This window comes from Eptesicus fuscus, chromosome 24 (assembly GCF_027574615.1).
Source record: "Eptesicus fuscus isolate TK198812 chromosome 24, DD_ASM_mEF_20220401, whole genome shotgun sequence".
NCBI classification, from domain to species: Eukaryota; Metazoa; Chordata; class Mammalia; order Chiroptera; family Vespertilionidae; genus Eptesicus; species Eptesicus fuscus.
Genome location: NC_072496.1, coordinates 16,771,264 through 16,785,394, shown reverse-complemented (window position 1 = coordinate 16,785,394; position 14,131 = coordinate 16,771,264). Strand labels below are relative to the sequence as shown.

The window sequence follows — 14,131 nt, the reverse complement described above, 5'->3', positions numbered from 1 at the left end:
AAGCAAAGAAATTGGAGGAATGACAGCTATCAAGCTGTATCACAAAGCCACTGTTCTCAAAATGGCCTGGTACTGGCACAAGAACAGACGTCGAACAGAACATAGATCTACCCAAGCCATATGTTCAATTAATATTTGACAAAGAAGGCAAGAGCATACAATGGAGTCAAGTCAGCCTCTTTAATAAATCGTGTTTGGAAAATTGGACAGATGCAAGCAAAAAAATGAAACTAGACCACCAACTTACACCATACACAAAAACAAACTCAAAATGGCTAAAGGACTTAAATGTAAGATGGGAAACCATAAAAAATATTAGAGGAATACACAGGCAGCAAAATCTCAGACATTTGCCAAAGTAATATCTTTACCAATACACTTCCTAGGGCAATGGAAACAAAGGAGAAAATAAGCAAATGGAACTACATCAAAATATAAAGATTCTTCACAGCAAAGAAACCATCAACAAAACAATAAGAAAGCTCACTGCATGAGAGAATATATTTGCCAATGCTATATCCGATAAGGGTCTAATCTCCCAAATTTATAGGGAACTTATACATCTTAACAAAAGGAAGATAAACAATCCAATAAAAAATTGGGCATAAGACCTAAATAGACACTTTTCAAAAGTGGTCATACTTTTGAACAGTGGGAGAAGGCCAGAGACATATGAAAACATGTTCAAAGTCACTAATAATCTGAGAGATGCAAATAAAAATGACAAGGAAGTACCATCTCACACCTGTCAGAATAGCTATGATCAAAAAATCAACAAACGACAAGTTCTGGTGAGGATGTGGTGAAAAAGAAACCCTCATGCACTGCTGGTGGGAACGCAGTTTGGTGCAACCACTGTGGAAAACAGTGTGTAGTTTCCTCAAAAAATTAGAAATAGAACTCCCATTAGACCCAGTAATCCCACTTCTAGGAATATATCCAAAAAAATCAAAAACATCAATCAGAAAAGAAATATGCACCCCTATGTTCATAGCAGCACAATTTATAATAGCTAAGATGTGAAAATGGCTTAAATGCCTATCAGCAGATGAGTGGATTAAAAAACTGTTGAACATTTACACAATGGAATGCTATCCTATCTAATAAAGACAGAATATGCAAACTGACCATCACTTCATGACAAAGATGCCGGTGCCCATAGCCACAAGATGGAGGTGCCCAGTCCCCTCAGCAACACCAGAGTACCCCAGTCCTTTAAGCCCTCTCCGTGCGAATGAGGGGCAAGCAGTGCCCCAGTCCCCCATGGGGAGCAGACAGCAGAGCACTGCTTGCCCCTCTTTACAATGAGGGGCAAGAAGTCCGACGCAGTGAGAAGACAGAAGGGCCCTGCTTGTCCTGGGCTGTGGTGGCAAGGGGCAAGCAGGCCCCCAGAGAGAGCAGACAACAGGACCTTGCAGCCTTGCAGTGGCATTGAGCAGGCAGGTCTGCAAAGAGCATAGAACCACGGGGAGTGGGCCTAAGACATCAGTAGGACATCCTCTGCATGCTCCCAGAATTATGAGGGTGCAAGTCCAGCTGAGGGACCTCCCCCATGCACGAATTCCATGCACCGGGTCTCTAGTACTGCTATAAAAAACAAAGAACTGTTACCATTTGCAACAGTATGGATGGACATGGAGAGCATTATGCTAAGTTAAATAAGCCAGTGGGTGAAAGATAAATATCACATGATCTCACTCATTTGTGAAATATAATCAGCAACATAAACTAATGAACAAATAGACAGAGAAGCATCGAACCTCAGAAGGAAGGTAGGGATGGTGGGGCGGGGGGGGGAGGGGGGCAGTTTAAGAGATTAACCAAAGGACTTGTATGAATGCATACAAGAATAACCAATGGACACTGATTTAGGGGGTTGAGGCCATGTGCTTGTGGGAAGAAGTGGCAGGGGGAAAAGGAGACATATGTAATACTTTAAACAAAAAGAATAATAATAAAAAAGACACACAAGTTCAAGAAGCACAGAGTCCCAAATAAGATGAACCCAAAAAGGCACACAAGACACATCATAATTTAAATGATAAAAGTTAAAGACAAAGAGAAAATCTTAAAAGCAGCAAAGGGGGGATCTTAAAAGCAGCTAATTACCTACAAGGCAGCTCCCATAAGACTGTCAGCTGACTTCTGAATGGAAATATTTCAGATGGAAGGGATTGGCAAGAAATGTTCAAAGTGATGAAAAGTAAGACCTACAACCAAGACTACTTAACTTAGCAAGATTTTAGAATTGAAGGACAAATAAAAATTTTCCCAGAAAAGAAAAAGCTAAAGGGGTTTGTTACCACCAAACCAGTATTACACAAAATGTTAAAGGGTCTGTTGGAAGAAATAGGAGGAGAAGGAGGAAGATTAAAAAGAATTAAGCATACAGAGGTAAAAGTATGTAAAGGCAATAAATATGTATTAATAAATCATCACTTTAAGTGTAAATGGCTTAAATGCTACAATCAGAAGACAGGATAGCTGATTAGACAAGAAAGCAAGCCTAATTTATATGCAGTCTATAAGGGACACACTCCACAATGAAGGACATACAGAGATAAAAGTAAAGGGATGGAAAAAGAAATTCCATGGAAGTGGAAATGAAAAAAAAAAAAAAACTGGGATAGCAATACTTGTACTTGACAAAATAGACTTTGAAACAATGTCTGTATAAAGAGACAAAGAAAGAGACTACATAATAATAAAAGGAGCAATCCAACAAGAGGATATACTCTGCTAGACATTTATAAACCCAGCATAGGAGCATTTGAATATATAAAGCAAATCTTGAGCCTGGCCAGCGTGGCTCAGTAGTTTAGCACCAACCTATGAACGAGGAGGTCACAGTTGGATTCCCAGACAGGGCACATGCCTGGATTGCAGGATCAATCCCCAGTAGTGGGTATAGAGGAAGCAGCCAATCAATGATTCTCTCTCCTCATTGAAGTTTCTCTCTCTCTTCTCTCTCTCTCTCTCTCTCTCTCTCTCTCTCTCTCTCTCTCTCTCCCTCTCTGAAATCAATAAACTACACTTTTAAAAAGGAAATCTTGAAGGATATAAATGAAGAGATTGACAGTAATACATTCATATGAGGGGATTTTTAACACTCCATTGACATCAATGGATAGATCTTCCAGACAAAAAAAAAATCAACAAAACACAGAAATCAAGAAAACACAGATCTTCAATCACATACTAGAGAAAATTGATTTAATTTATATCTTCAGAGCATTCCACCCCAAATGTACATTCTTTCCAAGTGCACATGAAACATTTTCTAGGATAGACCACATGTTAGTACACAATACAATATCAATAAGTTAAAAAAGATTTAAATCTTCTCTGACTATAATTGTATGAAATTAGAAATCACCACAAGAAACACACACACACACACACACACACACACACAGAGAGAGAGAGACAGAGAGAGAGAGAGAGACAGAGAGAGAGAGAGAGAAACACACAATGTCCTTGAGGGGAGGGAACATGCTACTGAACAATGAATTTGCTATCAGTGAGATCAAGGAAAAAATAAAAGTTACATTAAAACTAATAAAAATGAGAGTACAACAACCAAAAACCTATGGAACACAGCACAATAAGTTATAAGAGGGAAATCTGAACCATCACAAGCCCACCTCAGAGAACTGGAACAAAGATTAACAATCTAACTCTACACCTGAAGGAACTGGGATAAAAAGCCTGGAGTAGAAGAAACGAAATAATAAAGATCATAGCAGAAATTAACAAAATATAGTCTAAAGAAATCAATGAAACCAAGTGCTGGTTCTTTGAAAAGATAAACTAGATTGACAAACTTTTAAACAGACTCATCAAGAAATAAATACAGAGAAGACAAATAAATAAAATAAAAAATAAAAGAGAAGTAGCAACTAACACCATAGATAAAAGGACTCTAATAAACTACTATGAACAACTACATACCAACATAGTGGACAACATGGGCAAAATGGATAAATTCCAAGAATCATATATGCTTTCAAAACTGAATCAGGAAGAATCAGGAAATCTAAATAGACCAAATTAACCTAATGAAATCATAGCAGAAGTCAAAAACCTCCCAGCAAACAAAATTCCTGCACCTGATGACTTCACAGGTGAATTTCACCAGGCCATCCAAAGGAGAACTAACCCCTTTCCCTCTCAAAATATTCAAAAAAATTCAAAAGCATGGAAAGCTCCCAATCTGCATTCCACTGTCCACATGCTCCCTAGATTTGTCCAGACTCTGAGCTCTGTGGCAAGAGCCCTGTGAACTCTCCCCAACTCCTCCCACAGGGTCAAGTGCAGAGCAGACCCTGTAAACCCCAAATGCCCCCCATCATACACCAGCACCCCTCCCACATCAATATCTGCCTGTGGCACAGCCAGCTGGCTCAGTGGCGATCATCAGCTATGAACCAGGAGGTCACAGTTCAATTTCCAGTCAGGGCACATGCCTGGATTGCAAGCTTGATCTCCAGTGTGGGATGTGCAGGAGACAGCCAATCAATGTTTCTCTCTCATCATTAGTGCTTCTATCTCTCTCTCCCTCTCCCTTCCTCTCAGAATATATATGTGTGTGTATATATATATACATATATATATATACACTAGGGGCCCAGTGCATGATTGAATCATACACATGTAGGGTCCCCTACACGCTTTCGCTTTCGATCACGGGGAGCTGGGTGCCTGTCTGCTGGTGCACCAGGTGCCGGAGGCTTCTGAAAGGCCTGCTGCCTGAGCGGACAGCCACCCAGCTCCCACACTTTTGCTTTCGATTGCAGGGAGCTGGGTGCCTGTCTGCTGGTGCACCAGGCCTTTCAGAAGCCTCCAGTGCAGCTGAGGCTTCTGAAAGGCCTGGTGCCCCAGCGGACAGGCACCCAGCTCCCACATTTTTGCTTTCGATCGCTGGTGCACCAGGCCTTTCAGAAGCCTCCGGCGCAGCTGAGGCTTCTGAAAGCCTGGTGCCTGAGTGGACAGGCACCCAGCTCCCATGCTTTCACTTTCGATCACTGGTGCACCAGGCCTTTCAGAAGCCTCCGGCGTGGCGGAGGCTTCTGAAAGGCCTGCTGCCTGAGCGGACAGGCACCCAGCTCCCCCGCTTTTGATGATCCCCGGGGCGGGACGTGAGCTCGCTGCCCCAGAGGCCCCTTCTGTGCCACAGCACAGCCATGGCGCAGACGCTGAGCTCGCGCCGCTGCTGGCAATGCAGCTCAGCGTCCTGCCAGCCCAATCAGCTACCCCGGCCACCCCGAGTCCCGCCCCCCCTGCACCTCCTGGCCAATCATGGGCATAGTGAAGGTACTGTCAATTTGCATATTTGTCTATTATTAGGTAGGATTCCCTCTGTAGACACCCCAGGACAGGTCATAGACAGGAGAGCTTAAGCTGAGAGTCAGGACATGGTGACAGTGGTACAAAGGTTGACATCAGACATCAAGGTTTCCAATAACAACATTTTCCTGACCTAAACTTAATTATTCCTAAATCATTACCCACATCTTCCCCTAAACACACCGGGTCATGATGGAGATTCTTGTACATCCCAATGTATGAAACTGGATCTACAACAGAGTCTAGCAGGGGTCCTCAAACTTTTTTTTTATATATATATATTTTATTGATTTTTACAGGGAGGAAGGGAGAGGGATAGAGAGCTAGAAACGTCGATGAGAGAGAAACATCGACCAGCTGCCTCCTGCACTCCTCCTACTGGGGATGTGCCTGCAACCAAGGTACATGCCCTTGACCGGAATCGAACCCGGGACCTTCCAGTCCGCAGGCCGACGCTCTATCCACTGAGCCAAACCGGTTTCGGCAGGGGTCCTCAAACTTTTAAACAAGGGACCAGTTCACTGTCCCTCAGAGAGAAGGAGGGGAGTTGGAGACTGTGGCACACATTCCACACATGCACGCTGTGGGCCCAGGACGAGTCCACTGCTAAGCAGGACAGGCAGCGGCGGCAAAAACACCCTGCGGGCCGGATAAACATCCTCGGTGAGCCACATGTGGCCCGCAGGCTGTAGTTTGAGGACCCCTGCTCTAGAGAGTAAACACAACAAAGGAGGCCATGCAGTTGCTACACATCCAGCACCAAACTACCCTGAAGAAATAGGTCCCAGGAGCTTTGTCTGTGTCTCTATATTTCATGTTTCTGGTTCCCAGGGACCCACACAGATGCTCCGCTCTCCCCCAACACTTGGTTCACTAGCTCTAGGCTCACACTCTGGTCTTAGTTTATCCTCTGATCACTTTTTAGGAGAAACAGTGTCAGATGGAACTTCCTGTCTCCTGAACATGAATCTCCTGCAGTTTTAGCTCTTTCTCCGTTGTGAGGGTTGATTTCTATTGATTGTCATTACTGGTGACTGTCAAAGGCATCTTTCATTTTAAAGTTCTTCTTTTTATTTTTATGACAATTTTATCTCCTGGATTTTTGTACAGGTCACCTGGATCATTTGGGTTCACTGGGGAGGACATGTCCAAGAAGTTGGGAGTAATTGCAAATAGACATGCACCCTTGGACATGTCACACTCTGGAACCATGTCCTTTATGTCAGTGACCAACCCCAAAGCTCCCTATATAGTAGCAGGACATGCAAATATGGCCCCCTCTGCTCATAAAAACCAGCCCACCCCTGAACCTGCAGTTCTGGGACAGGAGCCCACCCTGGGGATCCCCAGGTGTTCCCATTCCCTGATCAGGACTGAACACAGACCACTCACAGTGGGGTTTGGTCTCAGCTGAGTTTTCCTTGTGACTCTAGTCACAAGCAACACTGAGTATGTGAGTTGTTTTGAGTGAGAGAAATAGTGGATGTGTGAGAGTTTCCTAACCAGGACATCTGTGTTTGAGGTGCAGCTGGTGGAATCTGGGGGAGGCTTGGTGCAGTCTATGGTGTCTCTGAGACTCTCCTGTGCAGCCTCTGGATTCTCCTTCAGTAGCTATTGGATGTACTGGGTCTAAAGAAGGGGTTAGAGTGGGTTTCTGCTATTACTCATACTGATGGTAGCACATACTATCCAGACTCTGTGAAGGGCTGACTCACCATCTTCAGGGATAGCACCAAGTATACGCTGTAACTGCAAATGAACAGCCTGAGAGCCTAGGTCACAGCCGTGTATTACTGTGTGAGAGACACAGTGAAAGGAAGTCAGTGTGAGCCAAAACTCCTGAGGGAGACAGCAGGGCTGGGCTGCAGTGGGTGCTTAGGACATCAGGGGGTGCTCAGGATCCACAGCACAGAGAGCAGCCCCAGGAGCAGGGGCAGAGGGAGTTGGGGGAAAAGAGGCCTTCCTGTTGGGTGCAAGTATTTCCTCTCTAGCTCTCATCTGTTTCCAGGGATGAGTGTTACTTTTAATATTCTCAATGCAAACAGCATGGAAGAAGGGACATTGTCTGTTTGCAGGAAACATGTTAGCAGTGGCAGGGACTCTGCTTCACCAAGTTTTCTTTGCAAATTCTAAGTGTCTTTTATCACTGTCTTTTCAAAGTTTCCCTGATGAGTGTGAAGTCCCCAGGAAGGCTGGGGGACTGGACTGTTTGCACAGCTCTGCTCCATCCCTCAGACTCACAGCTACCCTCAGTGTCTGACTCTCCATATGCCTCCCCCTCCTGGTTCCAGGGAGATCACAGAGCCCTCCCTCTGCTGAAAGGCCTGAGCACACTCAGGGCTCAGGGACCTCACCCATCCTCTCTGGGTCCACATTGACCCCAGAAGAGCTGTCAGCTCAGTACACCAAACACAGGGAGCCTCCACATCCGTCCACAGGAGGGGCCCCTGCTGTCCTGCAGGAAGCAGTGCTAGCCCCACAGTGGGGACAGGTGACCCTGAGGGCTGGGATGTGCATCATCAAACTCCTCCCTCCAGCTTTCCTCCTGGATCCAAGGTTTTCTAGCTTCACTGTGGTGAGATGTGCATCGGGAGCATGTTGGAAGCCGAGGAGCAACCATGGGACCCGCTGCATCCAAACTATCCTTTTATTATTTGCTCAAGAAACACAGTCACATAGACACACAAAGTCACAAACAGTCACACACAAACACACACACACGTAGTCACACACACTGTCACAATGCACAGTCACACATACACAAAGTTGCACACTCATTTCTGGAATAGTCATGCCTTCACACATGAACAGTCATTCAAAACCGCTCATGTCATTATACACTGTACTTATGAATTCTGTACAAGAAGACATGATTATATTTCATTCTCTTGGATGCCATTTGAAATAAATATGTGGTCTTCAAGCAACTATTATTTCAAAATTGACTACACACAGTGAATATCAACAGGTGTATTCCTCAGTCCACTTGGTAGGTGCCCAAATTAGGAAATTGAACCCAACATTGCTAGATTGTTATGAATTAAAAAAAAAAAGAATTGAAGTACTAGTGAAAACCTTCCAACAGATAATAGACATGGGCTAAATGGACTCAATGGTGAATTCTACCAGAATTTTAAAAAAGAATTTATAACTTTTTAATCAACACTTCTTGAACTATTCCAAGAATTAAAAGAAGAGGCAACATTGACAAACAGACTTATTAAGGTGACCATTACACTGATACCAAAGCCACATAAGGACACACAAAAATGACAGATAAATATTCCTGGTGAGCATAAATTCAAAAACCCTCAGCAATATACTAAGGTACTTAACAGCACATTGAAAGGATCATTTACTATGATCAAGTGGGATACCATACCAGCATGCAAGGATAGTTCAACATATGTAAATCAGAAAATGTGATACATTTTATTCACAGAATGAAGGATAAAGTATACCATCATATAAACACATACAGAATAAAACTTTTAGAATTGAAGCTCCCTTCAGAGTTACAATTCTTAACAGATTAGGTGTAGAAGTGATAGACCTCAATATAATAAAAGACACATTTGAGACTACAAGTGATACCATGCTACACAGTGAAAATTTCAAAGCTATTTTTCTTATATCAAGACCAAGACAAGAGCTCCCCAGTGACTACTCTATTTGTCAAAACCAGAAGTCCTTGTCAGAATAATTAGACAAGAAAAATAAATTTAAAATGTCTAAATCAGAAAGAAACAAGTTAAAATGTTTCTCCTTATCTGTATGCAGATGGCATGATCTTGTACATAGAAAACTCTAAAAACTGTAAGAGAAGCTAATAAAATTAGAATTCAAGAAAGACATAAGATACAAAACCAAGACACAAATAACTTGTGCCCCTATATGCTCTCAACAAAATGTCTTCATGACTCTAGGAAATATGTGGGCTGTTTCAGAGGAAAGTGAGGAAAGAAAACTTGAATGGGGTTAACATCAAGGAGATGACAACCCAATGAAACAAGAACCCTGGACCTGTGTGCCCTTCATCTTGGTTAATCCCCCATCATGTTCCCAGGGAGCCTTCCTCCCAATGTGGCACTGAGTCAGGTGCAGGTTCCATCATGTGGGGACATGGTGACAGTGGTCCCAAAGGTCACATGCAGACATCAGTGTAAGGGTTTGGCTGGTGACATGTGCTGTGTAAGAATTCACAACTAAATGGAGAGAAACAGAGAGGAAGAGTGTTTTACTTTCCAGAAAGGAAAAACACTGGTCTATCAGTAGTCAATATAGGGCAGGAACAAAATCCAGCTTTTACTGTAAAGAGTAATGTATGCTGTTGCTAGGTAAAAGGGAAGGGAGGATTTAGGATTGAAGTTGCGCAGATACCAGGGGGATTGTCTTGAAAAGTGACAATTTATTTGCTTTCAAGGAAACAATCTGACAAATGCCTTAGAAAGGTGACTTACTAGTATTTTTCAGCCTGTAACATGCTTAGAGCAAAAGGCATGAGAATTCACAAAGAAGCTTGTTTGAAGAGGAGGGGTGAAGGGAATTTTCTTTACACTAGACCAGTGGTTAGGAAACTGAAGCTCTCAAGCAGCAGTTTGCCTCTCTGTTGACTAATGAGCATCCCAACCACAGCATAAGGCATTACCCTTACCCAGAAGTTTTGACTTCAGGTTAAAGACATTAGTACATTATTAAAATATTTTAAGTGTTTTTCCCTAGCAGTGGTCGGCAAACTCATTAGTCAACAGAGCAGCAAACTGTGGCTCACGAGCCGCATGTGGCTCGCTAGCCACAGCTTGCCTACCACTGCACTAGACAATCATTGTTGTGAATGTGCTCTGAGTTCTAAAAACAGCAGGGAGGAGGGGAGATGCAAGAATGCAGCCTTGAGAGTAGCTTATCTTATCCCTCAGTTTGAACAGAGGAGTTGTTTGAATCAGAGAAGCTAACAATTTTGGGATTTAATTATCAGATACTTCTCATAAATTGTGGTGTATACAGCAAAAGAAAAGAAAGGCCCCTTTCCTGTCCTTACAATCAGGTTCCCAATCACAACATTTTCATGATGTAAAGTTAATTACTCCTAATTAATTACTGAGATCTTCACCTAAACACACCTGTTATGCCTAAGAGTGTTCTATTACCCAATGTATGAAACTGGTTTTCCAAGAGTCTAGAGAAAAAACACCACAGAGAGACCCATGCAGCTGCCACACCTTTAGCACCAAACTCCCCTGAAGGAATAGGACCCAGGAGCTCTGTCTGTGTCTCTATAGTTCATGCTTCTGGTTCCCAGAGACCCAAACAGATGTTCCTCTCTCCCTCAACACTTGGTCCACTGGCTCTAGGCTCACACTCATGTCTTATTTCATCCTCTGATCACTTTGTAGGGGAAATAGTGTCAGAAGGAACGTCCCATCTCCTGAACATGAACCTCCTGCACTTTTAATTCTTTCTCAGGTTCTAAGGTTTGGTTTCTTTTGCTTGTTGTTATTTTGACTGTCAAAGGCATCTCTTAGTTTAAACCTTCTCTTTTCACTTGTACAGCAATGTTCTCTCCTGGGTTCTGTGGAGGTCTCCTGCAGCAGGTGGGACTAGTGGAGAGGGCACAGGCCCAGACGTGGGGAGTAACTCTTCACAGACAGCAGCCTTGGACATATCACACACTGGGATAATGTCTTTAATGTTAGAGTCCATTTCCAGCACTACTTATGTAGTAACAGGACATGCAAATAGGGGACCCTCTGCTCATAAAAAAACAGCTCAGCCCTGACCCTGCAGCTCTGGGACAGGAGGCCAGCCCTGGGATCCCCAGGTGTTCCCATTCCCTGATATGAACTGAACATAGACCACTCATCATGGGGTTTGGGCTCAACTGGGTTTTCCTTGTGGCTCTTTTAAGAGGAAATTTATAGAGAACAAGAGACACTGAGTATGTGAGTGGACATGAGTGAGAGAAACTGTGGACATGTGAGAGTTTCCTGAACAGGACGTCTTTGTGTTTGCAGGTGTCCAGTGTGAGGTGCAGCTGGTGAGGTCTGGGAGGGAGGCTTGGTGCATCCTGGGGAATCTCAGCTGGCAACAGAGTAGTGTGACCCCAAAGCTAGAGAATAAAGACCTTGGTGGTGAAGGTCATTGCCTTGGAATCATGCTCATAGCACTGAGAGTATGTGACACCCAGTGGAGGCAGTGGAGGCTCAGCATTATCAGAGTTCTTTGTAAAATCACCCCAAATAAGACTCATTATAGAAAATATTTTTAAATTTGATTTGGTTAAAACTAACGACTTTTGTCCCATCAAAGATCCAATTGAGCAGATGAAAATGCAAGATAAATATAAGGAATGTATTTCTAAGTCACATGTATGATATGAGAATGTATAAATTACACATAAGGGATGTTATATGTTTGTGGGAGAGGCCAGCACCCATGACCACAGTGACCTACCAGGGGAGGAGCAGAGGGAGGCTTTCAATGAGGGATTCCTCCTGGGGTTGAAGTTTCCTTTCCTGTGATAAATGCTATGGTAGGAATTCTCTTCACTCACCACCCTCTGGACCCCAACATCACTGATAACACTAGACTGAGAAACAGGTCATTGTCCTTCCATCATCATTACAACATATGAACGGTTCTAAGTTGTACACATACATGATCTCTGCTTTTATTTCTTCTCTTTTATACACTTGAAGCCATTAGTATTTCTGAAGTAACTAGTTAGGGGTCTCTGCTATAGGCCATGGGCTTGCATAGCAAATAGTTTGCACAAGAAGCTGTAGACACAATCACAGAATTTCCAACATCAAGAATCACATATGTCCCACCTGCTGTGCTTGGGAGGTAGTTGCTCAGATCAGAATAACATCATAAGTTAAGATGTAAGATAATGAGAGTGACTGCCCTTTATCGTTATATTTTTCACAATGGTAGGAATTATTTATATAAAATAGATCCAAAAACTTTGGAAATGTGGATACAATAAGATTTTGAGATTCAGAAATGATCTGAATAAACGTTAATCCCTTTTACACCTGTTTGAAAGATGCATGAAAAATTCAAAGTGAAACCTCCTCATCCAGTCCACCATTTCTTCTTATGTTAAGAACATTTAGGTCATTCTTTGACCTAAATCCAATGTGTTTGATGGCACATGTGGTCCCCCTGTCCCTGAGTTACATGGTGAGTGAGGTCAGGGTAAGAGATGCCCCCACAGAGATCCCAGAATGACCAGGGAAGCCTGGTCTCAGGCCCTGCACTTATAGGAAAGGCTGCCCCACATGCAAATTTTTGTTCAAATTTTAGGGTAAATCTTCTTCTGGGCTGAGCAGGTTCACAGCTCTCTCCTCACTGAGATCTGAGGTCTCTGGGCAGGCAGAGCTGTGGTCTAGAAGAAGATGAGACTGCTGGGTCTTCTCCTGTGCCTGCTGACAGCCCTCCAAGGTGAGTCTCAGGAGTTGGACAGGGTCATGGGATGGCTGTGACTGCAGGTGACTGACAGGACTGATGCTCCTTGTCCCCAGGTGTCCTGTCCCAGGTGCTGCTGCAGGGTTGGGGCACAGGACTGGTGAACGCTTCGCAGACCCTCTCCCTCACCTGCGCTGTATATGGATTGTCCATCACCAGTGGTTACTGCTGGAATTGGATACGCCAGTCTCCTGGGAAGGGTCTAGAGTGGATGGGGTGCATATCTTATAATGGAAACACTTACTACAGCCCCTCCATCAAGAGCCGAACCTCTATTTCCAGAGACACATCTAAGAACCAGTTCTCCCTGCAGCTGAGCTCTGTGACCACCGAGGACATGGCCCTGTATTACTGTGCAGGACACAGTGTGGGGAACTCAGTGTGAGCCCAGACACAAACCTCCCTGAGGGAGGCAGCAGAGCTGGGATGCAGGGGGTGCTTGGGACACCAGGGGGCGCGCAAGACCCAGTGATCAGCTCTGGCAGCCCAGGTGCAGGCTCAAAGGGAGGCTCAGCCTGAACCCTTTTGGAGGCTGGGCTTCCTCTTCATGTGACATTGGCTCCTGGACCTTCTCCAGAATCATGATCTGGGCACAGACAGCTGGTCAGTCCTGATGGAGAAGAGAGGACATGGGGTGGCAAGTGCCCAGCCTCCTGCACACAGAGATGATGGCTGTGGGCTCTGTGCAAAGGCCAGCAGGGTCCCGCCCATAGCACCTTTAGAGGCTGAGTCTGAGGATGCCCACACACCAGGGGATAAGATGATCTGTGCTCTAACATAACCTCGGCCTCAGGAGGCAGGGAGGCCTCTCCAGCAGATGCAATGGCCTCAGGGAGCCAGAAGAGGGACTGGCTCATGGTGAGCTGTGTCAGGGAGTGAGGACTGGTGGAGTTCCTGTGCTGGGCAGGGGTTAGAATGGATGGATCCCCTCCAGTGGCAGAGGAGAGACCACCAGGCTGCCTCACCCGCATGTTCAGATGTGGGCAGAAGTGGAGGAGAGAGGGCAAGGCTTGAAAGCTGACAGACGTCAGCACCAAACCTGGCATGAGACTCCTGTGTCAACCAAACTGCAATAATAAGGGAAAGGGAAGGACTCATGCATTCGGAGTGGACAGCAACCAGCGATGATGGGCAAGTCAATAGGCACAAAGCAGGAGTGAGAGTGGGGTTTTGTTCTCACATTGACTGAAGTTTCCACTGTGATCCTCCCCTTGTACAGAAGGTCAGGGGTCCGTTTCTGCTTCCAGAATTGCAGCTTCTGGAGGATTCTGAGATTCCTGAGTTAGGAGTCCTGCACTGGAGCAGTTCTCAAAGGTGT

The 14,131-nt window shown here is 44.5% G+C and overlaps 1 gene segment (V, D, J or C); it reads left to right on the top strand.

Annotated features, from left to right (window-relative positions):
- The window catches only part of LOC114229511 (Ig heavy chain V region 3-6-like), a 35,347-nt gene extending 22,149 nt beyond the window's left edge, over positions 1-13,198 (top strand). The window contains 1 exon segment of the V gene segment in view: positions 12,929-13,198. Coding sequence covers positions 12,929-13,198 — 270 coding nt within the window.
- Positions 13,199-14,131: the final 933 nt, after the last annotated feature.